A 25,455-nucleotide genomic window follows, 5' to 3' on the forward strand; every position below is an offset into this window, starting at 1 on the left:
AAGTCTCCAATGATCTGTTCCTGGCCAGGTCCAAAGGTCTATTCTATCTGCTGCTTTTGACACTGTTGATCACAGCCTACTCCTTGATACATTGTCCTCACTTGGATTTCAGGGCTCTGTTCTTTCCTGGTTCTCCTCATCTCTCACAGCGTACCTTTGGTGTAGACTCTAGTGGATCCTCCTCTACTTCTATCCCACTGTCAGTTGGTGTACCTCAGGGATCTGTCCTGGGAGCTCTTTTCTCCATCTATACTTCTTCCCTTGGTATTCATCCCATGGTTTTCAGTATCATCTTTACGCTGATGACTCTCAGATCTACCTCTCCACAACCACAAATCTCAGCCAAAGCCCAGGCCAAAGTATCAGCCTGCCAGTCCGACATTGCTGACTGGATGTCTCAGTGCCATCTGAAACTAAACATGACCAAGACTGAGCTTATCATCTTTCCCCCTAAACCAACCTCTCCTCCTCCCCCATTTCTGTGGATAACACTCATCCTTCCTGTCTTCAGCAGCTTGTAACCTTGGGGTCATCTTTGACTCCTCCCTCTCCTCTGCACATATTCAGCAGACTGCTAAAACCTGTCGTTTCTTTATCACCAAAATTTGCCCTTTCCTTTCTGAGTACACTACCACAACCCTCATCCATGCTCTTAGCACCTCTCGCTTAGACTATTGCAACTTGCTTCTGACAGGTCTCCCACTGAGCCATCCCTCTCCTCTTCAATCTGTTCAAAATTCTGCCAGTGTCATTATGCTCATATTAGCCCTCTCAAATCACTTCACTGGCTTCCTATCCGTTTCCGCATACAGTTCAAACTCCTCATATTGACCTATAAGTGCATTCACTCTGCAGCTCCTCAGTACCTCTCCACTCATCTCTTCCTACACTCCCTCCTGGGAACTCCATTCACTGAGTAAATCTCTATCTGCACCCTTCTCCTTCACCGCTAACTCCAGACTCTGTTCCTTTTATCTTGCTGCACCATATGCCTGGAATAGACTTCCTGAGCCGGTATGTCAAGCTCCATCTCTGGCCGTCTTCAAATCTAAGCTAAAAGCTCACCTTTTTGATGCTGCTTTTAACTCCTAACCCTTATTCACTTGTTCAGAACCTTTATTTTATCATCCTCACTTTAATATTCCCTTATCTCTTATTTCTCCTGTTTGTCTGTCCTAATTAGATTGTAAGCTCTGTCGAGCAGGGACTGTCTCTTTATGTCTCAAGTGTACAGCGCTGCATATGTCTAGTAGCACTTTAGAAATGATTAGTAGTATTCTATATAAGCAATAATTCTATAATGGCATCTGGGTGCCAAGTGTGCTGTACCTAGGTGTCTAAACTTGACACTTTAGAATTGCTCCCCCTCCCCATGTCTAAAGCAGTGTTGAATTTACAGAGAACCAAGTATTCAGTAAAACACTAATATGTCAGAGATATTTTCAAAGCACTTAGAGACTTACCTATGGAATTTCGTAAGTGCTTTGAAAACAAGACCCATAGTATCATTCTGTAGTTGAATAAATAGGTATTAGCCTATTTCCCATACCACTATTTATAGGTGAAGGTGTTGTGTACTTTTAAACATACCACATTCATAGGATGCCAGAGTAGATGGGCAATGTCCTTTACTCACTTGGGGCGGAGTGGAGTTTCACAAATAATTTTCATCATTATGTTCAAGTTGGTGAAGGAGTAACCCAATAGTTAGTGTAGCGGGCTTTGATCATCCTGGGTTCTATTCCCACTGCAGTTCCTTGGGCAAGTCACTTAACCCTCCATTGCCCCAGGTACAAAAACACCTTATATTATGAGCCCTCTAGGGACAAAGTACCCATATATGTGTACAGTGCTGTGTACATCTAGTAGCACTATAGAAATGATTAGTAGCAGATGAACAGACTACAACACGCGTAGGGAAGAGTGCTAGTTGGCAGTATGTGAAATAAACCAGGACAGAGAGCACAGATTGTGCTATAGTCTGAGTTCTGCGAAGGGGTGAGCGTGCTGTCATATGATTTATACCAAGAGGAAATGAATTATTTCTTCTTTATGACTATTTTTAGCTGCTAAAAAAAGCAATTTTCTACATTTTCCAACCAAGTAATACACTTACACAGAAACGTTAGAGTAGAGGTCACAAGAATAAAGGGGGGGGAGGGGGAAGCTGAGTAAGGCTCAGGACTAATCCCCAGATTCTATATTCACAACTTTGTTGTTTTGGAAACCTTTACAGACCTGCTTTAATATGTTTTTTTTTTTTTAGGGGGTCCTTTTTACTAAGATGTGCTAATAGATTTAGCATATGCTAAATAAGATGCCTATTATACTCTTATGGGTATCACTTAGTGTACACTAAATGATTAGTGCACCTTAATTTAGATTGCATGCTGATACAAGTAGGATATTGGTAACAGAACAGAATATAGCTCACCCAGATATGCATATAAACTAGTCAGTGAAGGTGGGTGTTAACCAATTATTGGCATTAGGGTTAATTGGCACCAATTACAATGTGTGCGCACCTGCCTCTGCACCCAAAGTGTAGTGTGCATCCCCAAAGGGGGTGTGATCATGGGAGGGGCATTTTATAACCCTGCCTAAATATTTGCAATACCAGGTTTGCAAACCAGGAATCTGTACTAAATGCTATAAGGGTGCTCAGCCCAGAGTGTTCTTTATGGAGTAGCACTTGGCACAGACTTTTTCCTGGCACCTATTTAAGCATCATTTGTAGAATTCTCCCCTAAATTACAAGAGACAGAATCATTTGGCAATACTAACAAGGATTCACATCTAGCAGACAAAAAAAAAAAAAAAAAAAAAGTCGATAATTGTGAGGATACAAAGAAAACATTTGAGAACAGTATTTAGACATTTACAGGGGAATTTTAGAACAAAACCCCCTAACTGCAGCACACCTGACAATAGAAATTGCTTTAACTGAGTTATTCTACAAAATGTCAGGATAAGGCCAAACCTTAACAGATTGTCAGTTCTAAAAATACATTTGACAACCAGTCTGTCAGATACTAAAGCAAGTGTCAAGTGGAGTAGCGAGGGTGGGCTGCCACCGGGGCGGTTCGCCATTGCCCCCCCCCCACCGGGTGCAGCACAATGACATACCCCCCTCTCGGCGCATCGACACCCCCCCTCCTAGTGCCCACCCTCTTCCGTCCAACCAGCTCCCTACCTTTAAAAAAAATAACGGAATCTGAAGCGAGGCGCAGCGCCTCGCGCCTGCAGGTAAAAGAAATGTGCACCGTCTCATCGGGCCTTCCCTCGCTCTGTTTGTCCCGCCCTCCGCTGACACAACTTCCTATTTCCGCAAGGGCGGGACAGAGCGAGAGAAGGCCTGATGAGACGGTGTACATTTCTTTTACGTGCAGGCGCGAGGCGCTGCGCCTTGCTTCGGATTCAATATTTTTTTTAAAGGTAGGGAGCTGGTTGGATGGAGGAGGGTGGGCACTGGGGGGGGGGGTGTCGATGCGCCGAGGGGGGAGGAGCTGGCAGGGAGCACCCCCCCCCTTCTGAGCTGACACCCGGGGCGGACCACCCCTCCCCCCCCCTTGCTACGCCACTGGAGTAGCCTAATGGTTAATGCAGTGGCCTGGGAACTTTGATGCCCACTGCAGCTCCCTCTGGGCAAGTCACTTAACCCTCTATTACGCCATGTACAAAAACCAAGTACCTGTATATAATATGCAAAATGCTTTGATTATACGCGCAGAAAGGTGGTATATCCAATCCTATTCATTTTAAGCAAATGTCAAGTGGTTGAAGACACTAATCCCAATTTCAGTGCTTTCAGCATTATAGGTTATATCCCCTACTTCAGGTCAAGACCCCACCAACCTCTTTGGAGGAGTTGTAGTTGGCAAATAGGGAAGAGACGCAGATTTCCCCATGCCTCATGACATTGCCAAGATTTTTCACTTTAGAAGTCCCTTACTTTGAGAAATAATCCAAGATAAGTGAACTTGGGACACTGAACCCCCATTCTGTACAATTTACATTGGCTGCCAATAAAAGATAGCTTGAATGATATTCTATGTACAGTCATTCAAAACATTTTGTATGGTTTGGCCCCAATATACATGAACAACCCTCACATAATGCCTCTAAATCTAGAGAATCTTATCCTACATTTCAATCCATACTGCTTTTTCATATCAAGGCACTAAAATTTGAAACCCCTTACCTAAAACCATCAAATGTATCGATTTGTTATTCCAGGGTCTATTGAAAAAACTCACTTCAGTCTAGCCTTTAATGAAATAAAGCACACTTCTCAAATAAACCGATAGCATTAATTTTTACCTCATCCCACTGCTCAGTTAATCCTAGCCATTTTAACTTTTTCCTCCCATAATTTTAAACTATCTGTTCCCAACTCAATTTTTACTAGTCTAACATTATATGATGTATTTTACTTTATTTTGAACATGTTCATGATTGTTATGCAAGCCACACTGAATCAGAGTTCTACTCAGAATATAAGTGTCAGAAATAAATCTGGGGGGGGGGGGGGGGGGGGAGAAGGAAGTAGTGCTGGCTGCCTAGCGTCCAGTGTGGTAAAAGAGGATCAATTAATGCAGATTGAAGCAACTGGATTGACCTTGCAATAATCCATTCCCTGTTCTACTGCCACCTTCTTGCTTGAATATTTTCTGAGGCAAGAAGCCTTCTCTGGTGAGGTGATAGTTCTTCCTTGTTTACTCACTGGCAGTTATTCCCTTATAAATTCTTAACCTGTCCTAGATAATACGCTGTGTTCTGCTCAGTGTATGGTGGCGGCCAAAAAGCAAAACAGGATGGTAGGAATTAGGAAAGGGATAGTGAATAAGACCAAAAATACTATAATGTCTTGGTATCACTCCACGGTGCGACCTTGCCTTCAGTACCATGTTCAGTTGTGGTTGCTATATCAAACAAAAAAAAAATTAAAAGAGTCAAAGAGCAACCAAAATGATAAAGGAGATGGAACTCCTCATGAGGAAAGGCTAAAGAGGTTAGGGCTCTTCAGCTTGGAAAAGATGGATGAGGTCTATAAAACCCTGAATGGTGTAGAATGAATAGAAGTGAAAAATATATTATACTAGGAAAAAATGCCCGTTTCTGAGCGCAATGAAACGGGCACTAGCAAGGGGCCCCCTCCCTCCGAGCTACTTGCCTTGTTCGGGGTTGCCTCCGTGGCCGTGCCTGTGGCGTTTCCGTTTGGGCCCTCGAGTGTCATAGCTCCACCCTCAACGTCATGACATTTTGACGCGAGGGCGGTGCAGACACTCCAGGGCACACCGGATATCTCGGGCGCCTCAACTACGTAGTTTACCTACGTCAGAGGAGGGCGGGCCCAGGAAGAAAGAAGGGACGTCTGAGGAGGCCTTCTGACTTGCCGATCAGCTGTTCTTGCCTGTGCAGCAGAGGTGAGAGGCTGGACAATGTGCACGCACGGGAGGACGAAGCCGAAGCACCCCTCTAAGAAACCGTGCCACATCCGGATGAGCAGCTAAAGACACGCCTTCAACCTTGCCACGCAGGGAGGCCAATGCTGCCACTTGCACCCGCAGGGAATTATAGGCCAAGCCTTTTTGTACACCATCCTGCAAAAAGTCCAGAATCGGCGAGACAGGAGCCCGCAGGGGTGTGATCTCTGGAAGCACACCAGACTTCAAACTGGCGCCAAATCCTGGCATAAGCCAAGGAAGTAGAACGCTTGCGGGCTTGCAGGACAGTGGTAATTACTTTATTGGAATAGCTTCTGCCTCTCAATTGCGCCCTCTCAATCGCCAGGCCATAAGACCAAATCGGCCAGCGTCCTCCATGGTCACCAGACCCTGTGACAACAGGTTGGGAACCAGAGGTAACTTAAGGGGATCCTCTATGAGCACCTGTTGGAGGTCCGCATACCAAGGCCTCCTGGGCCAATCCAGGGCGACGAGAACCACTTCTCCTGGATGCAGCCGAATCCGCAGGAGCACTCGCCCTATCAAGGGCCACGGAGGGAACACATACAGTAGGCCCGGAGGCCAGGGTTGAGCCAAGGCATCCAACCCCGCCGCGCGAGGATCTCTCCGTCTGCTGAAGAAGCACGGGACTTTGGCATTGGTGCTTGTCGCCATTAGATCCATCACGGGCTTGCCCCATATCTGCAGGAATACTTCGTCTGCAAGCTCCCACTTCGCTGGATCGATCTGATGCCTGCTTAGATAATCGGCTTGCACGTTGCTCTGACCTGCAATGTGAGCTGCCGACAGAAACTATAGATGCAGCTCGGCCCAGTGGCAAATTTGTTCGGCCTGCGCGGCTAGAGCTCTGCACTGAGTGCCGCCTTGTCGATTTATGTAGGCCACTGCTGTCATGTTGTCCGACATCACTCTGACAGCCAATCCTTCCAGGGTCACTTGAAAGGCCAGAAGCGCCTGAAACACCGCTTTTAACTCTAGGCGGTTGATTGTCCACTCCGACTCCTCGGGTGTCCATAGACGCTGGACATGCTTCCCCTTGCAATGTGCGCCCCAGCCTTTCAGACTGGCATCTGTCACCACTAGGCACCAATCGGGGAGCACCAGTGGCATTCCTCACCGCAGCATGCTGTCTGAGAGCCACCACTCCATGCTGAGTCGGGCTGCAGGGAGCCAAGAGAGTCTGCATTGGTAATCCTGAGATACTGGAGACCATCTTTGGAGTAGAGCATACTGTAGAGGTCTCAGGTGCGCTCTCGCCCAGGGCACCAGTTCCATGGTGGCAGTCATTGATCCAAGCAACTGGACAATGTCCCAAGCTCGCGGGCGGGGCATCCTCAGGAGCAGACGGACCTGATTCTGAAGCTTGAACCTCCGTTGCTCGGGTAGGTACACATACCCCGAGGCTGTGTCAAACCTGGCCCCCAAATATTCTAGAGACTGCAAGGGGGTCAGGTGACTTTTGGCCAAATTGACGACCCAGTCCAGAGATTGAAGTACTGAGACCACTCTGGCTGTTAGATGCTGACTCTCTGCAGCAGAGTTTGCTTGAATGAGCCAGTTGTCCAGGTACGGGTGAACCCGAATACCCTATCGCCTTAGAAAGGCAGCTACTACCACCATAACCTTTGAAAAGGTGCGGGGAGCTGTGGCGAGGCCAAAAGGCAAGGCCCGGAACTGGAAATGCTTTCCCATCACCGCAAACCTCAGAAACTTCTGGTGCGGGGGCCAAATTGGAATGTGCAAGTAAGCTTGTTTCAGGTCCAGAGACGTGAGAAACTCTCCTGGCTGTACCGCCGCAATGACGGAGCGCAGGGTTTCCATGTGAAAATGCCGCACTCTCAGGGACTTGTTTAATTCTTTTAAGTCCAGAATACGGCGAAAAGACCCTCCTTTTCGCGGCACCACAAAGTAGATGGAGTAGCGGCCGCAGCTGTGTTCGGCGGGAGGTACCGGGGACACGGCCCCTATCTGAATCAGACCTTGCAAAGTCTCCTCTACCGCCGCCCGTTTGGCGGCAGAACCGCATCGGGACTCCACAAACACGTCTCTTACAAGGGCGTCGAATTCTATTCTGTAACCGTCTCTAATCAAGTCCAAGACCCACTGATCTGAGGAAATGTTGGCCCACTCCTCGGCAAAGAGGGAAAGACGTCCTCCGATGACAGGACTCGAGGAGAGGGCCGGCGCACCATCATTTAGAGGGTCGCCCCTGAACTCCAGGCCTTGAGCCAGTGGCTGTGGAACGTTTGTCCGAGCGAAAGGAGTTCCTCTGCTGAAAACAGGCACGAGAAGTGAACCCAGCAGAACACCCCGGGCGGTACCTTCGAGCTTCACGGAAGTGAGGTCTGTAAGAGGAGTGGACCGCCACACCCTTAGAGGAAGGCCGAGGCCTATCTTCGGGCAAGCGCTGGGGTTTAGCCTCACCCAGACCCTTCACAATTTTCTCCAACTCCTCACCAAACAGGAGAAGGCCTTGAAAGGGCAACTTCACCAACCTTTGCTTAGAGGCCATGTCCGCTGCCCAATGCCGTAGCCAAAGAAGACGGCGAGCCACCACTGCTACTGCCATGTGTTTAGCCAAAGCTCTGACAATATCATAAAGGGCGTCAGCAAGAAAGGACAAGGCCGACTCCATCTGCGGAGCCACATCTGAAAAGGGCTCCGCTCCATCACCGGGCTGTTCCACTGCCTGTTGCAACCAAGCCAGGCAGGCTCTAGCAGCATAACAACTGCATGCAGATGCCCAAACAGTGAGACCTACAATTTCAAATGACCATTTAAGCGCCGATTCCAGTCTACGGTCTTGAATATCCTTCAGGGCAACACCTCCTTCAACAGGGAGGGTAGCTCTCTGTCACAGCTGTGACTAGGGCATCCACTTTAGGCATAGCAAAGCGAGCCATATGCTCCTCAGAGGGTATAATTGCCCCATAGCCCTGGAAACTTTCAAAGGTCCCTCGGGGTCAGCCCATTGAGCCGAAATAAGCTCTTGGATGGAGTCATGCAAAGGAAAGGCTCGAGCAGGCTTTTTGGTACTAGCCATCCTAGGATTCACAGAGGAGGCTGTGCCACTGGCAGGGTCCTCAATAGAGAGCCTGCAGGGCATCAGAAATAAGCGCTGGCAGCTCATCACGGTGGAAAATCCTCACCGCGGAGGGATCGTCCAGATCCTGAGTCACTTCTGCACCAGACTGGCTCCTCAGACCATGAAGGCCTACCAGAGTCCTCCGAATCCTCGCAGCCCGACCACGGGGGGGGGAAAAAAAGGAGGTGCAGCACTCTCTGAAGGGGAATAAGCCCTTCTGCGCTTCATATTCTGCCAATTATCAGGGAATAACGCCTCAGAGGGCATACCCAGGCTAGAATCCACTGGGGGGGGGGCATTAGAAGAGGCCCGTGCCGGGCTTTGTGGGAGCGCTCTTTTAAGCATGTATGCTTTATGCATTAATAAGAAAATCAGGGGAGAAAAACTCACCCTGGGCACCCGGATCTCTGCCTGGGCTAGTAGCTCCCATATCAGCCTCACTCTGAGGCCTCCCCAGGTGGTAAATTCAAAATGGCACCCGCTGCTAGCTCAGAGCACGAAGAATCGTCGCTCGCCATGCTCGGGCTGGCTCTAACGTCTGTACAGCATGATTTACAGAGCCCCGCTGCTGATCTGCGCTTGCCACACTTGGAACAGCGCTTTACTGTCTCCGCAGCCATCGCCGAAAATGGCGGTAAAATTCAAAATGGTGGTTCGCACCAAAATCGTCCCGATCCCACCGCGGAGTCGGAAAACACTCTTACCTCCCTGGACCGAGTATCACAGCTCCGGTCCCACAGAAAAAGGCAAGGAAAAAACCTCTGATCCAGCATCTAAGCGCTTTTTTTTTTTTTTTTTTTAAACGCTGTGAGGAAAGCAGAGGTAAATAGAACTCCGGAGGCTCAGGTGAGTGGGAAAGGCAGGGAAAGGGCGAACCTATGTGCCTGCATCCACTGTTGGTGGGGAAGGACAGGGAAAGCTAAGCAATGTGTCCACATCCACGGAGGCATGGGTAAGGCAGGGAAAGGGTGAATCTATGTGCCTTTAAAGTGAAGCTGCTATAGCCTCCAACACCCCTGCTAACAACTGGCAAAAGCACAGGAGCAACCTCCAGGCAGATTTTAGATGGAGCTCGAAGAAGCTGCAGCCACTCTGCTAGGGGAGATACAGAATACTGAAGAGAGGCAGTGGAGCAAGCTGGTATGAGGCACTGAAAAAAGTGTGCTCTCTATCTCCCTCTGCTGGTTGATGGACACAACCCATCTGTAATGGCTGCATCTGCTTGATGACAAGGAAGCTGTATTTCGGTTCCGTTTTTTGGCACCATCAATTTCTGTGGGGACAAACTTTGGTTTAGTGCACCACTGATAAGTGAAAGGTTCGCTTATATGCAAGGTTTAAGATCGCTCCTCTGCAGGAAAGACTCCACAAGTGCATGCATGGAATATGGAAGCCGATTGGTGCGTGACAAAGGGGCGATAAATTTGAAATCTCAGTTAACTGCCACAGGCAGAATAAGCAAAAGAAGGTTGTTAGAGTGTACACTGGAGTCGTCGTCGCACAACTGCAAGACTTTCCACTGGCTGAACAAATAGAAGTTCTTAAAAAATTAAAAAACAATCTATTGCTAAAGAACATGGTGTCAATCCCAGTCAAATTTCATGTACAGTATCTTGAAGCAGAGAGACCAGCTTCTGGAAGACTGGCAAAACAATACAAATCCATACCGGAAACGTAAGCGGGCGGGAAAACCTGAGGATGTAGAAGATGCTCTTCAGTGGTTTTCTCAAGTCAGGAGCGCAGTTTCCTGTCAGTGGTCCACTGCTTATGGAGAAAGCTAATCAGCTAGCTGAAAGTCTTGGACTAACTGAATTCAAAGCCACTGTTGGATGGTTGGAAAGATGGAAGGAGAGGAACATAAAATTCAAGAAACAGCATGGTGAAAAACAAGACGCTGATGACTTTGGTGCTGACTTTGGGTTGTTTCAGTTCTTCCTACCATCTTGAACGGGTTTGCACCTCGTCACATTTTCAATGCTGATGAAAACGTGTCTCTACTGGCGAGCGATTCCTGATGGAACACTTGCATTCAAACAAGCCGAAACTACAGGAAGTAAAACGAAGGACCAACTGACGATCCTCCTTTGCTGCAATATGGATGGGAGTGAGAAGTTGGAACCACTAGCCCCGTTGCTTCAAGAATGTTAAAGCAACTTCATGTGTCATACGAGGCTAACGCAAATTCATGGATGACTGGGGAAGTTTGGAAGCAGTAGCTAAAGAAGTTAGACAGTAGAATGCAAGCACAAAGCATCAGATTTTGTTGCTTTGTGATAATTGTGCTGCATACAGTGATGATGCAGGCTGTCTTCCTGCCAAACACTACTCTCTGATCCAACCTATGGATCAGGGCATAATAGCCAATTTCAAACAACATTATCGGGCTCTTGTGCTACGCCATCGGATGAGCATTATGGATGACCAGACTGGCAAGGATAAACGTGCTGTTGAACTGGCTCGTAATCTATCACTGATGGATTCCCTACATATGCAGAAAGAAGCCTGGAATCACGTTACACAGGCAACCATTGTGAACTGCTACGACATAGTAACATAGTAGATGACGGCAGAAAAAGACCTGCACGGTCCATCCAGTCTGCCCAACAAGATAACTCATATTTGCTGCTTTTTGTGTATACCCTACTTTGATTTGTACCTATGCTCTTCAGGGCACAGACCGTATAAGTCTGCCCTGCATTATCCCTGCCTCCCAACCACCAGCCCCACCTCTCAACCACCGGCTCAGACCGTATAAGTCTGCCCAGCACTATCCTCTCCTCCCCAGCCCTGCCTCCCAACCCCGGCTCTGGCACAGACCGTACAAGTCTGTCCAGCACTATCCCCGCCTCCCAACCACCAGTCCCGCTTCCCACCACCGGCTCTGGCACAGACCGCATAAGTCTGCCCAGCCCTATCCCCGCCTCCCAACCTCCAGTCCCGCAAGCGGGCAAGCTTGGTTAGGGATGTGGAGAGGGACGAAACAGATGCAGCCGTTGCAAACACGTCAGATGAACAGGCTATTGACATCCCAGCCGGTGTTACTGAAGAGGAGTTTCATCACTACGTAGCTGTTATCTACAAACAGCTGACGACAGCACTGATGTCCAGATATGTGCCTACATGCAGGCAACGGCTGACTGCATGAGCAGCGAGGCACATGCAAAAGTGACAGGAGGAGGTTGTTGAATTTCGTCAGCAAGAGCGCTGGAGAGTCTCAACACCATGCAGGCCTATCTGACAGCAACTTTAGTGGCTGGAACATGAGCACAGTGTTGGACAGACTTGAGAAGATGAATAGGCTGGAGTGGGCTTTGAGGGCAACTCCAGCAGTTGGAACATAAGGCCAGGTGGACTTCCATGGTCTATGTCCCAGAAACACCACAGAAAGACCATAATCAAGTATATACCATTACATTCATTGTTGATTTAACCATGAATTGGTAATGATTATGTCTAATAAACCAGATCATGGTAACATACTTACTCCACTACCTAAAGACCACAAGAAACCGGCAAACGACACCACCAATTACCGCCCTGTTGCCTCCATACCTTTACTGGTTAAACTGACAAAGCATAGTGACTTTTCAAATCACTGAGTACATACAAAAGTTCTCTATCCTACATGAATCACAATCAGGCTTCCGCCAAGCCCATAGCACAGAAACTGTATTACTCACTTTACTATCCGAATTTAAGCAAAAAAAATAGCAGCCGGAAACATTCTCCTTTTACAATTCGATCTATCCAGCGCGTTTGACATGGTTGATCACAACATCCTAACAAAATTACTGGATAGACTCGGGATCGGTGGAAATATCAAATGGGTAAAGGGCTTTGTCACCTCAAGATCCTACCAAGTCAAATTAACAACTACACTTTCTCATCTCCTTAGTCCCCTGACTGTGGTGTGCCACAAGAATCCCCTCTCTCACCAATCCTCTTCAACCTTATGATGATCCCCCTAGCCCAAGTCTCTATTTAGACATGACCTCAACCCATTCATTTACACCGATGTCACCATATTCATTCCCTTCAAATCCAACCTATCAGAAATCTCCACTAAAATTAGTACGGGCATAAATACCATGACCTCCTGGGCCAACGCCTTCAAGATAAAGCTAAAGAAAACGCAATGCCTCATCATATCACCCCCCTATTCTACTCCACTTCCAGCTACTCTCACCACCCCCGAGGTCGCAATACCCATTTCTGACAACCTGAAAATTCTCAGAGTGACACTAGACAAAAATCCAACGCTAGAAAACCACGCAACAACCATCACAAAGAAAATATTCAGTATGATGTGGGTACTGAAACGCGTGAAACCCTACCTCCCCTCAAAATCCTTCCACAACTTGGTTCAGTCCACTATACTTACCCACGCTGACTACTGCAATAGTATCTTCATCGGCTGCAAAGCCCAAATCCTGAAGAAACTCCAAACTGCCCAGAATACGGCAGCTAGACTTATCTTTGGCAAATCATGCTTTGAGAGCGCAACACCTCTCCATGAAAAAACTACATTTGCTCCCAATTAAAGAACAAATAAACTTCAAAATTCATACAATGACCCACAAAATTATACACGGAGAAGCTCCAAGCTACATGAACAACTTGATCAACCTCCCAACCAGAAACATGTCTGAATCGTCGCGAACATACCTCAATCTACACTACCCCAAGTGCAAGTCCTTTTATGTATCCACCTTCTCCTTTGTAGGCAGCCAACTCTGGAACGTCTTCCTCGGTCTATTCACTCAAATCAATGACATACTTCCATTCAGGAAGTCACTGAAAACACACCTTTTCAAACAGGCCTACCCCAATGCTCCATCCTAATCACCTAAATGTAAGATAAAGCCATGGTCAAAGACTTTGCTCTCCCCGTTCACCCTATAAAACATCCCTCACCCCTTCCCCAGCACCCCTACCCACCCACTGTACTTCCACAGTTGTTCTGTCTCTACAACATGTCATTTATAAAATGCTATGTAAGCCACATTGAACCTGCCGAGTGGGAAAGTGCAGGGTATAAATGTAAAATAAATCAATCAAATATTGGGCAGACTGGCTGGACCATTTACGATGTTACTATTAATCCTCTCTGCTCACAGGCTGATGTGCAGACCTCAGCTCTGACACAGGCACAAGCATCTGATGTCACCCCGACCTACTGACGTGTGCATTTGGCGATCTCTTAGCACACAGTGCCAGTGAATCAGAGAAGTCTTACATGTGCACACCAGAGTGTTCCAACTTCCATTCCTTCCTTGCCTGCAGCGCTGCGGCTCAAACCCAGAGAGCAGACAGGAAATTATACTTAAAAAAAAAAAAAAATTAAGTTCTTGCGGGGACAGGTTAGATTCCCTACGGGGACAGATGGGGACAGGTTAGATTTCTGTCCCTGTGCAACTCTAGTACATACATCCTCAGGATGCTGGTTCCTTGCCACAGTAAATGAGCCTTGGAGAGATTGTGGGCTAAGCGCAATCATACTTTATCTAAATGGGAGGCTATTTGGGAGCCTTTTGTGAAACAACGTTCGTTTTAAGTTGTAGGAATGGATTGGGACGTAGGGTGGGTTTTTTTCCTCTCTCTCGGTATGGCGGTTGGTTGGGTTTTCCAAATAAAAATATATGTTAAAATTAGAAGTTCCTTTTTGGTGTATATGGGTATTATAAAGAGATTTTTAAGCAACTACTGATTATAACTTTTGTATTTCATTGCACATTTGTTCTTTGTAATCTCTTTTAAATTCAATACTTCTTAAAAATGAAGAAACTTAGCAGAAAATCAGGAATTTAAAAAAAAAAAAAAAAAAAAAGCCGATTAAGTCATGTACTCAACTACATCACCAACGCTCACTTGCCCTCCCTGCAATGCATAATCTCAATTTTGTTGTGTCAGATCATAGTGGCAGGAAAGAGGGACAACTTAATTTTGGGGAACAGTGGCTACAATACATTCAAAGTCATTTCTCACAATGGAGCAATAGCATTTACTTAATGCTACATTTTAGCGCTGCAAGTTCATCGCAGTTAACGCCGATTAATGCAGTAATCACTCATCACAATTTAAATCATTTGTAGCATTTGTATCCCACATTTTCCCACCAATTTGCAGGCTCAATGTGGCTTACATTTGCCGTAATGGCGGTTGCCATTTCCGGATAACGGAATTACTAGTGGTAATGTGCTAAGTTGCATACATACAGCATAACATATCTATCATGTGCATATACATGGTAAGGAAGAATAAATTATGGTAATACATGAAAGTTCCCGAGTAAGAATTTAAATTTAAAAAAAAAAAAAAAGAGATAATCATGTCACAGTGTGTTTCCTTTACTCCCAACCCCTGCCCCATGGCACAATCCAGCATCTAGCGCTCCCCCCCCTCCCATTGGTCTACCTTAAAAGGTGACCTTCTGTTGGTCCACAGTGCAGCATTGCATATATGCTGCCTGCAGCCTTTTCCTCCGACCCATCCCGCCCCGTGCAAAAACAGAAGTGGTGGGACAAATGAGAAAAAAAAAAAAAAAAAAACACGCACACACACTTTGAAGCAGGCTGCTGGTACCAGGGACCAAACAGAAGACTACATTTGAAAGTGGGAGGTGGGGTTGGTGCTGGGCAGGCTTATACGGTCTGTGCCCTGAAAAAAAAAAAGACAGGTACAAATCAAGGTAAGGTATACACAAAAAAAAACCTAGAGTGGAGGAGTGGCCTAGTGGTTAGGGTGGTGGACTCTGGTCCTGGGGAACTGAGTTCGATTCCCACTTCAGGCACAGGCAGCTCCTTGTGACTCTGGGCAAGTCACTTAACCCTCCATTGCCCCATGTAAGCCGCATTGAGCCTGCCATAAGTGGGAAAGCGCAGGGTACAAATGTAACAAAAAATAAAAAAAAATAAAATAAAAATCTAGTCGGGCAGACTGGGTGAACCGTGCAGGTCTCTTTATCTGCCGTCATCTACTATGTTACTATGAAATAGACTGGCAGGGGGGGGGGGGGGGGGGGGATTGAGCTGCAGCCTTCTAAAACAGAACTAGTGGAACCTATGGCAAGGCAGTGAACTCCAGCAGCCAGAAGAGCTTGGTGCTACTGACTCCAAAGAGACTCGAGCAAGCGTTGTGACCAAAATGCAGCCCTAATATGATACATCACTGAATACCACATACTATTAAAACCCAACAACCTGTGCCACAAAGACGACACTAGAACAAGGTGGTACACTCCCACCAACAGTATATCACCATGCAATTCATAGTGTTGACACATTCCAGGCTAATTGGTTCAATAACTAGGACACCACACTAAAAAAAAAAACACACACACACAAGTTCCTTCCACCCCCACCCATCATTTTGTCTGTAAAACAGGGTCCCAGATCACTTAAACCTAAGCAGCTTACAAACACATTACACATCTGTATTAAAATCAAACATTAAAACATAAAAAAATTGAGAAAAAAAAAAAAAATTGTCTGCTAATAGCAAAACCTGCTAATACACACCAATTACAGCTGTCCAGCTATCCTAATGCCAAAGCACATAAATGCCTAATAGTTATCCTAATCCCAAAGCACATGAATCAGTGGTGTAGCCACAGGTGGGCCTGGGTGGGCCAGTGCCCACCCAACAGTAGCACACATTTAGCAGTAGCTGATAGGGATCCCAAGCTCTAGCAGCTTAGGACATCCCCCTGATGGGAATGAAAACGCTACTCTCCACGATACTGGCACTTGCACATGCTCAGTTTCCAGTGCATGCTTGCTGCAGACTGCCAAGGTGGAAAGAAGCATCTTACCACCAGCTGAGATATTTTTTTGGTGGTGGTGGCAGGGGGAGGAGAGAAAACACTTGGTGCCCACCCACTTCTTGCCTAGGCCCACCCAAAATCTGTTGCCTGGCTACGCCCCTGACATAAATGCCTAACAGGTATGTCTTCACATAACATTTAAAGTCTAAAATCTGCCTGCAGGAGTCATCATAGCAGCTCATATGGCGCGAACGTCATTATCCGTTTGTATAAACTCGGTTCATCATTAAACTCAATGTAAAAGCCCAACTAAAGCACCCGTCCAGTTCTGGGCAGATTTAGAATTAGGCCCCTGGTGTTATTATTCAATTTTTAAACAGTATTTTGAGGGTTGTTTAGAGACCTACACAAGAACGGGGTTCACGGGAATCCTGTGGGGTTCCCATGGGGATGGAAAGCAGTTCCTGCACTTGTGCCAACCTCACACCTACCAAGTGTCAACTTCTTTGAGTGCTGTCTCCTCCTCGCCGCTTTAACAGAACAGATGCGGAAAGTCTCCATTAAGGAGGTGGTAGCGACACAAATGGTGACAAAATTGAAAAAGGCGTGGGATGAACACAGAGGATCTCTAATTAGAAAACGGATGTGTTGAGTGAGGCTTAAGATGGCAACTCCGGCTTTGACGAACTAGGACCAATACCAGACTTGTATGGTCTGTCTCATATATGGCAGTCTGGTTTAGGATGGGCTGGAAAGGGCTTAGACAGCAACTTTAGTGGCTGGAACTCGAAGACAGTGCGGGACAGACTTAGTGTCAGTGTCCCGCAAATGAAAAGATGAATAGGCTGGAGTGGTCTTTGAGGGCAACTCCAGCAGTTGGAACATAAGGATAGGGCAGGGCGGACTTCTATGGTCTACATCCCAGAAACAGAAAGACCATAGTACATATCGCATTAATTTTTGATTTAATCATGAAGTGATGAGTATGACTATTGGGTCCGTTCCTGTTTTTATTTATCTGCTGTCACTTAGTATCTACTATAATAAAACACACCCTGAACGTTCTGAGGACAAAGTTTCTGAACTCACAGCACAAGGGTTCGTAACTTCATAGTGGTGAAGCCATCCCACTATGACTCGGAGCCCCGCCCGCGCGTCAAATGTCATGATGCGAGTTCAGAACCTTAGCAAAAAGAACGTTCAGGGAGCGTTTAAAAATAGAAAAAAAAAGTCAAGGAAAAAAACAAACAAGCAGGGGGAGCAGTAGGTACTCCTCCCCCAAGATGTGCAACACCCACCCCCCCCCAAAGCCACACACGACAAACCGCAAAAAAAAAAAAACCCAGCCAACATATGCTGCAGGTGCAACAACCACCCCCGCGCCCCCCCCCCCCCCCAAGCCATCCACGAAAATCCTGCAAAAAAAATAAGCACCGCAACACAATCCACATGAAGCAAAACCCACCCCCACCCCTACCCACCGACGCGTAGCTTTGCCGCCGGGGAACCCGAAACCCCGCAAGAACACGTCCTGTCTTCAGACCGGCATGATCTTCAGCATTACTAGCCTCTGCAGGCAGGGCTTCTGTGCATCTGAAGTCATGCATGTGCACGACGTAAGACGCACATAACCCCGCCCTGCACAGCCTAGCAATGCAGAAGATCAAGTGGGACTCAGCAGAGCCCACAACGAAGGACTTCTGCTGGCGGGATTTTGGGTACCCCGCCAGCAAAACTAAGACACGGTAGGCTGGGATGGCGGTGGGAGGGGGGAGCAACGCGCGGCGGCGGGTGCATCACACGGAGGAAGCGGAGACGAAACACAACAACCCCAGAAAGCAGCCTCCGCTTCCTTCGAAATTCATCACACCACAATCACCCACCCAAAATGAAATAAACACACACACACACACACACTCTCACAACAGGCACCGCTCCATGAAACCCCAGCCCCCACTCCCCACACACAATCAATCACTCACCTGGCAGCGGTTCCAGAACCCACCACCCAAAAACGTACTCTCAATTGGCCACAGTTCCTCAACGCACCCCCCACAACACACACTCAATCACTCATCTGGCAGCGCTTCCTGAAACCCCTGCCCCCCCCCCACACACACTCATTTTGCAACAGTTCCTGAACCCCCCCCCCCCCTCAAACACACACACTCTCTCTCATCTGGCAGCGCTTCCTGAACCCCACCACACACACACTCTCTCATGTGGAAACGCACAATAAACACACCCTCACTCAACTGCCAGCGCTTCCATAACCAACCCCCAAACCCCTCTTCTTCCCTGCTGAAACCCCAAACACACACACCCCGACACCCCTACAACACACACACTAACTCCGGCAGTGCTTCCTGAACTCCCCCCCCCCCCCCCCAAACCACTCTCACATCTGGCAGCGCATCCTAAAACCCCGTACACACACTCACTCTCTCATCTGGCAGCGCTTCCTGAAACTCCTGCCCCACCCACACTCACTATCATTTGGCCCTGCTACCTCAAACCTCCCCCCCCCCCCACACACACACACACTCTCTCTCTTCTGCAAGTGCTTCATGAACCCACGCCACAAACACACACACACTCATCTGACAGTCACACAATCACTCACACACTCAGTCTCACAGAGCATCTCAGTATCACACACACACTGAATCTGTGTGAAACACACTCACAATCACACTGTCTCTCACATACGCACTTGCACACATCACATACGCACTTGCACACATCACATATACACTCGCACTTTCACTCTCTCACGCACACTCTCCCAAACATACACACGCCAAGGACAACCTTGCTAGCGCCCGTTTCATGTGCGTCAGAAACGGGCCTTTTTTACTAGTGTTACTATAATACTCATTGCTCCCAGGCTGATGTGCAGACCTCAGCTCTGACATAGGCACTAGCGTCACCTGACCTACTGGTGCATGCATGTGGCGACCTCTTAGCACACAGTGCCAGTGAATCAGAGACAACTCTTACACGTGTGCACCAGATTGTTCCAACTTCCGTTCCTTCCTTGTGAGCAGTGCTACGGCTCGAACCCAGAGAGATAGACTAATTTTTTTTTTTTTTTTTTTTAATGTACCATTAAATTCTTGCGGCACCGGGTGGGGACGGGTAAGATTTCTGTCCCCATGTAGCTCTAGGGTTGTTTTAACCAAGCTTAGCAACCGCTAAAGAAATTAGAGCATGCTAAATGCTAAGATGCCCATAGGTATAAAGCAGGCTTAGTATTTAGTGCTGGCTTAGCTTTAGTAAAAGGGCCACCTCAGTAACTACATACACAGATTTTAATCCTTAAGAGGAGTCTATAAAATCTTTTTGATTTAAGTATTATAAAACTTTTGTCTCCCATGAACCAAGGATTTATGAAAAAAATATTAATTGACCAATGCCTTTTGATAATCTAGAGTAATACCTTATCTTTAGATTTGTCCACATATCTATAGGATATGTGAAACAAACGCAGCAGATTGGTGTAGGAAACCCTGATCGCGTTTTCTGGCATTTGTGACTCATTGTATACTGTGGGGGCAATAACCACACCCTCCCCCCAGAGCAAAGTTCACAGGTAGTTTGTACTCGCAACAAGCAATTTTCAAAGTAGTACAAAGTTAAGTGCTTGAGGGTGCACAGAAACATCCCAATACACTTTGCCCCTTTTTCTGGCTGGTACAAGAAAGGACTAAAAGCATATGCACAGAACAGAGGGCCAGATGCACAAAGCTTACTTTGCTTGCCTTAGACTGCTAGAACCAGTCTAAAGCAAAGGTTAATAGCAATCAGGTAGCTAGTAATACACAAAGGGGTTTTCCCGCAGCTCTGAGTGCCATTAGCAGCCACTGAGAACCCCATGCAAATGCATTCTAATGAGCTCATTCATAGTCTAATATGTATACCCTGGGATGCACAGCTCGAGGGCAGTGTAAGTTAAGAAGAAAATTTTACAGCTGCTCTGGAGCTGTTGGAGAGGGAAGCACAGGTAGGCAGCTGGAAAAGTCCGTCTGCTTGTGCGTCCTAGCTCTCTCACCTCCCGACCCCTCCACGAGCTCTCCCCCCCCCCCCCTTAAAAAAAAAATTTTTTTCCCTTGGGGTCCAACTGACCCTGACACCCCCCTCTGAAAATTTTTTTTATTTCCCTGGTGGTCCAGTGTTCCATAACCCCAATTTTTTTAAACCATTTTCCTTGTTAGTCCAGTAAAATGCAACCCCTCCCCCACATGTGCACAAACCCACCCTGCCTTGCACCCCTCTATGCCAGATCTTTAGAAAGCACAGGCAAGAGAGCAGGAGCAACAGCTCCTCCCTTCTGCCTAGGGTCCACCTGGAACAAAATTGCAGTGCCCAGGCCCTGCCTTATGGTGCTTAGCCCTGCCCAGTGCATCCCAGAATGCACTGCGCAGGGCGCCATTTTGTTTCAAGCAGGTCCGAGGCAGGAGGAAGGAGCTGGTGCTCCCTGCCCTCTTGCTTCCACTTTCTTTTTTTTTTTTTTTAATATTTTTATTGAAGTTTTTACATATTGATCATAAATGCTGATAATCACAACTTAATCATACTTCCAGTACATAACCCCCCTCCCCCCCAACTTTCCCCTAGTGCGGTTGCTAACCGGTATAGGTTCATGATATGTCTTTACTCCATGATCAAATCATGGGGCTGTCATTAGTCTGGGGGCATCCAAGTCCACTCCATCCTTCAGCCTCCAGGTTGAATATTTGTCCCATTGTTTGTAGAATTGTGTAATCCTTCCTGTCTTTATTGCTGTTAGCTTAGTCATTTGATACACATAGTCCATTTTATGTACCAATTGCTTCCACTTTCTAAAGTTACATGGAGGGGTGTGAGTGTGTGCACGCATTTGGGGGGAGGGGTGGTCATGATCCACAGGACCACCAGGGAAAAACTGTAAAGAGATTGGGAGGGAATCAGAATCCACTGGACCACCAAGGAAATAAAGGTGGTGTGGGGTTGGGGGGGGGGGGGCGGTGCATAAAAGCTGTCAAATGCATTTGACAGCTCTGACTCGCAAACAGAGTGATGCACACAGCAGAGTCCATGCAGCTCATTTGCATGCAATCCCCTTTGTGCATCGCTGGCTGTTAGCAAATCACTACATTTTACTGCAAGTCCCATTCTGACAGGCCAATTCTCAACACCTACCACCAACAATTCTGTTAGCATGGGAACAGTAGAATATATAGCGTCTCATTGTCAAAGCACCATAGGTTTCTATGGTGCTTTGAAAGTGCTTTGAAAATGAGCCCCATCCTATCCTATATAATAAAAAGCACCTCCAACATTCTGAAGCTCACTCCGTAAAAGTGAAGCCTTGAAGCATTCATGCTCTCTGTAAGCCTGTATCCATCTCCTGAACTGATGTCACGTACTTCCGGGTTCGTCACAAACAGCTGTGACCAATCACTGGAAGTGAACTCTGCAGAGTTGCCAGGCAACGGGCCCCCTCCCACCAAATTTTAAAAGTCATCTTCAATCATCAAGTCAGGTTTACGTCGGCCAGCAGCAGCGGTAAAAAGGCATGCAGGCTCGGCCCTTCTCTCTCAGCTCTGGTCCCACCCTTGCGGGGACAGGAAATAAGGGCGGAACCAGAGCTGAGAGAGAGAAGGACCGAGCCTGCACGCCTTTTACCGCTGCTGACGGCCGCCGTAACCCCGACTTGGTAAGTAAAGATGACTTCTAAAATCAGTGGGAGGAGTGCTGGAACTGGAAGGGAGGGACTACCCTGGAACTCAGAGGGGGGGCCCATGGCACACACACACACACTCGCACTCTGAGGAAAACCTTGCTAGCGCCCGTTTCATTTGTGTCATAAACAGGCCTTTTTTTACTAGTAGTAACATAGTAAGTGATGGCACATAAAGACCTGAATGGCCTTAACCCATCACTGGCTTCCTGAAGAATTTCAAATTAATTACAGAAATCGCTCCGTTGACATTCAAGGCTTTTAGATTGGGTACTGTGTCTCATGTCTTACTATTCCCTACTCACCAGCAAGAGTCCTCTGTTCTTTAAATGGCCATTGTCTCGTCCTGCCAGGTCCTAAACTTGCCCAGCTAGAAACAAGCAGACACCATGCCTTCTTTTTCTCTCCCCATATTTGTAACTCTGCCCCTTTATGGCAAACCATATTAAAAACCAATGTAAACGTGAAAGCCTGGGCTTCTTAGACAAGCTTTTGGAGATCAGAATTAACCAGAAGCTGCTGCCAGTAGGTTAGGTAAACCAATGCTTGTTCTTAGCTGTTTACTTTATACTTTCCTTTGAAAACCTTATTCTTGGCTATGTGCTTTATACTTTCCTTTGCATGAACGTACTATGCTTTTCTTTGTGTGACTATATTTCTCCTCTGTGTGATTATAACTGGAGCTCCTTTCCTTTAAGTTTTAGTTATTACCAACCACAAGGAAAATTCACAACAATTATTCCCACGTATAAACTGCCACTACCACTTGACTAATACAATATTTCTTGATATTTAAATATACTACAACCACCTCATTGTGTGCATTTGATTTTACAATCTTTATTATGAAAACCACACTTAATAAAAACACTCTCTGCCCCACACTCTCACAGTAGTCTCTCCCTATTATACATTTCCCAAATTGCTCATCCCCAATACCATTCAACAAAACCAGCTGTAGCGCATCTCACAAATGTTCCTTATGTCCCACGCGATAACCCGTTTCAGCACTCACTGTCTCTGTTCTCCCAAATCGGAGATATCCCATATTAATAAACAGAACACTTCCTTCAGCTTACTTTCAAGTCCTTGTTGGTTTCTGGGAAGAACTCATTAGTCCAAAGAAGACAAAAAGAAAAACTGGAAATGCATGGCGTCTATTTCAGCCACCATATATTACTTCCGGTCCCATGACTTTTTTTCTGGCCAAGAAATATTGTATTAGTTAAGTTTTAGTTGTGTACACTGCTCTGCTCAGGCAGCTACAGCAGGCTAGCAGATCTAATAATGTTATAAGTTCATCCAGTCTGATCAATTCATGATTAAGCCAACAATGAAAGGGATTTCTATCAACGACAACTGGAGTTCCTTTCCTTTTTAGTTATGTACACCGCTCAGCTCAATAGGCTACAGTAAGCTAGCAGATCTAATAACATAAAAGTACAACAGTCACATTCATTATCAATTCATGATTAAACAATGAAAGGGATATAAAATAGCATATCTTAAAACTGTGCGGAATGCTCAGAGGGCTTTACCACAGGAAGCAACGTGCACCAGGGATGGCCACAAAGTGTTATTTTAATTGGACTACATTTAACGCATCATTTGCTATGCCTTCCCAATACTCAGAAAAAGCACACAAAAAAACCCTGTTAGTACCACTGGAAAAATAACTCCAGCTTGGAGCTAGCGGTTGGGGGGGGGGGGGGGGAGGTTTTGAGAGGATTTCTTTTGATTTCCAGTTTTAAATCTGCCGGTTTTGATTTCTTGAAGTGAAGAAAGCCTGTGCACACTTGTGTGCATGCGCCAAGCACCTCATACCTTCTTTCCCTTTGCTTCACTTTACAGTGCACCTATAATTTGAATATCATTTCTGTTGAGCATTGGAGAGCTAGCTTTCTATGTGGTATGGAGTGGGCGCTATTGGCTTTACTGCAGGATTTCTGTGACTCAGCCTGCAAGTGTGCACCATACTTCCCTGAGTATGAGCATGCCCACCCCTTGCTGCTTTTTAAGTATCAGTTGAAAGTCAGGAGACAGTTTTCAGACAGCCCAATTTACTTAAGGAAATTGCTATTTACTTATTTTTGAAGTGCTCATTATACAAGTCTGAAAAAAAAAAAAGCAGTCCTTTACATAGCTTTCAATAACAGTCACAGCTTAAGGTTATTTCAACGCTAGTGATAGAACAGAAATTACAACTAACCTATTCCTGAATACGAACTATTGGAGTGAGCGCTGGCACAGTTTTGAAGGGAAAATCTCCCACCCCATCCTCTTGTTGCCGGGGCATCTCGGTTTTAGATACTTTCCTTTTTATTACTGTACTTAAAATGCTTGATTTCTCTAGCTTTTGTTATTGGGGCGAAACCATCCCAATTTATTAATAACAGACAGGCAGCCTCCAGGATAAGTATAACCGAAAGCCACACCACGCCACTATCGCTCCAGACATTCTTTTATTACAGTAAACAGTAAATGATTTTGCTTAAAGGTTTAAACTCCAAAGTTATATCACTTTTATCGCTGTTGCAGTCACTTAAAGAGTCAGGGTTAAACATCAAACCAAAGACTTGTAAACGCAAATCACGAGGCGTATTTTCTTCCCCAGTGCAAGGAAAGTTATCATACACAGAGCATCTTCGTGCCCATCCTGCACCTCTTTCCACAATGCTTCCCAATTAAACCAGAGCAATTAATTAAGGGACTCTCCTCCTCCTCCTCCCCCCCCCCCCCCCCTCCTCTCTCTCTCTCTCTCTCTCTCTCTCTCTCTACAGACAGGTGTCTTACCTTTTCTATCTGACCAATGACAAGATCAGGTACCAAGAATACGAGCACGGTGCCCAAGCCTGCCAGCAGCAGCCCCAAAACGACTAGGATCAGGACCGTCCTGCGCTTCTTGGACATAGCCATCGGGCCAACCGCTTGTACTGTGAGCAGCAGTCTCGCCACATCCTAGCAGGCCCTCCGACCGGGCGTTTTATTTCCTTGGGAAGGGGCGGGTCACATGGAGGAGGAGGCTGGGTTCCCCCCGCGCTGGAACCGTGGTGCCTGGAGGGGGCGGAGTGTGGAAGAGGGGCGGGACGAAGACCGAATCTGGCTAGGGGAGGGTGGGACGGCGTGCCCCCCCCCCCCCAAATATTAACCCTTTAGTGTCCAATGTTACCATCAATCTGTTCCCACATGGCTTCTTACGGGAACATTGGACACTAAGCAAACTCCTTAAGTGTGTCCAGGGATGGGGTCATTTTTGTTGGATTTAACACCCACAATCATTTTGAAAAGTTGGCTCCTATGGATCTGTGGGACTATCCTAGGGAAAGGTGATAGGGGAGCCCGGGGAGGGCACCATTAAAGTTATTTTGTTACATTTGTACCCCGCACTTTCCCACTCATGGCAGGCTCAATGTGGCTT

General features: G+C 46.7%; 1 protein-coding gene across 2 annotated transcripts in view; it reads right to left on the minus strand.

The window, feature by feature from the left end:
• SCARB1 (scavenger receptor class B member 1) overlaps positions 1 to 25,016 on the minus strand; it is a 251,962-nt gene extending 226,946 nt beyond the window's left edge. Inside the window, exon 1 of one of the 2 annotated variants that reach the window (XM_030218831.1) lies at positions 24,831 to 25,016. In XM_030218831.1, coding sequence (XP_030074691.1) covers positions 24,831 to 24,953 — 123 coding nt within the window. In that variant the 5' untranslated portion in view covers positions 24,954 to 25,016. The remainder of the gene's footprint in view (positions 1 to 24,830) is intronic. The other variant, XM_030218830.1, reaches the window with a different exon arrangement.
• Positions 25,017 to 25,455: the final 439 nt, after the last annotated feature.

This window comes from Microcaecilia unicolor, chromosome 11 (assembly GCF_901765095.1).
Source record: "Microcaecilia unicolor chromosome 11, aMicUni1.1, whole genome shotgun sequence".
Taxonomy (NCBI): domain Eukaryota; kingdom Metazoa; phylum Chordata; class Amphibia; order Gymnophiona; family Siphonopidae; genus Microcaecilia; species Microcaecilia unicolor.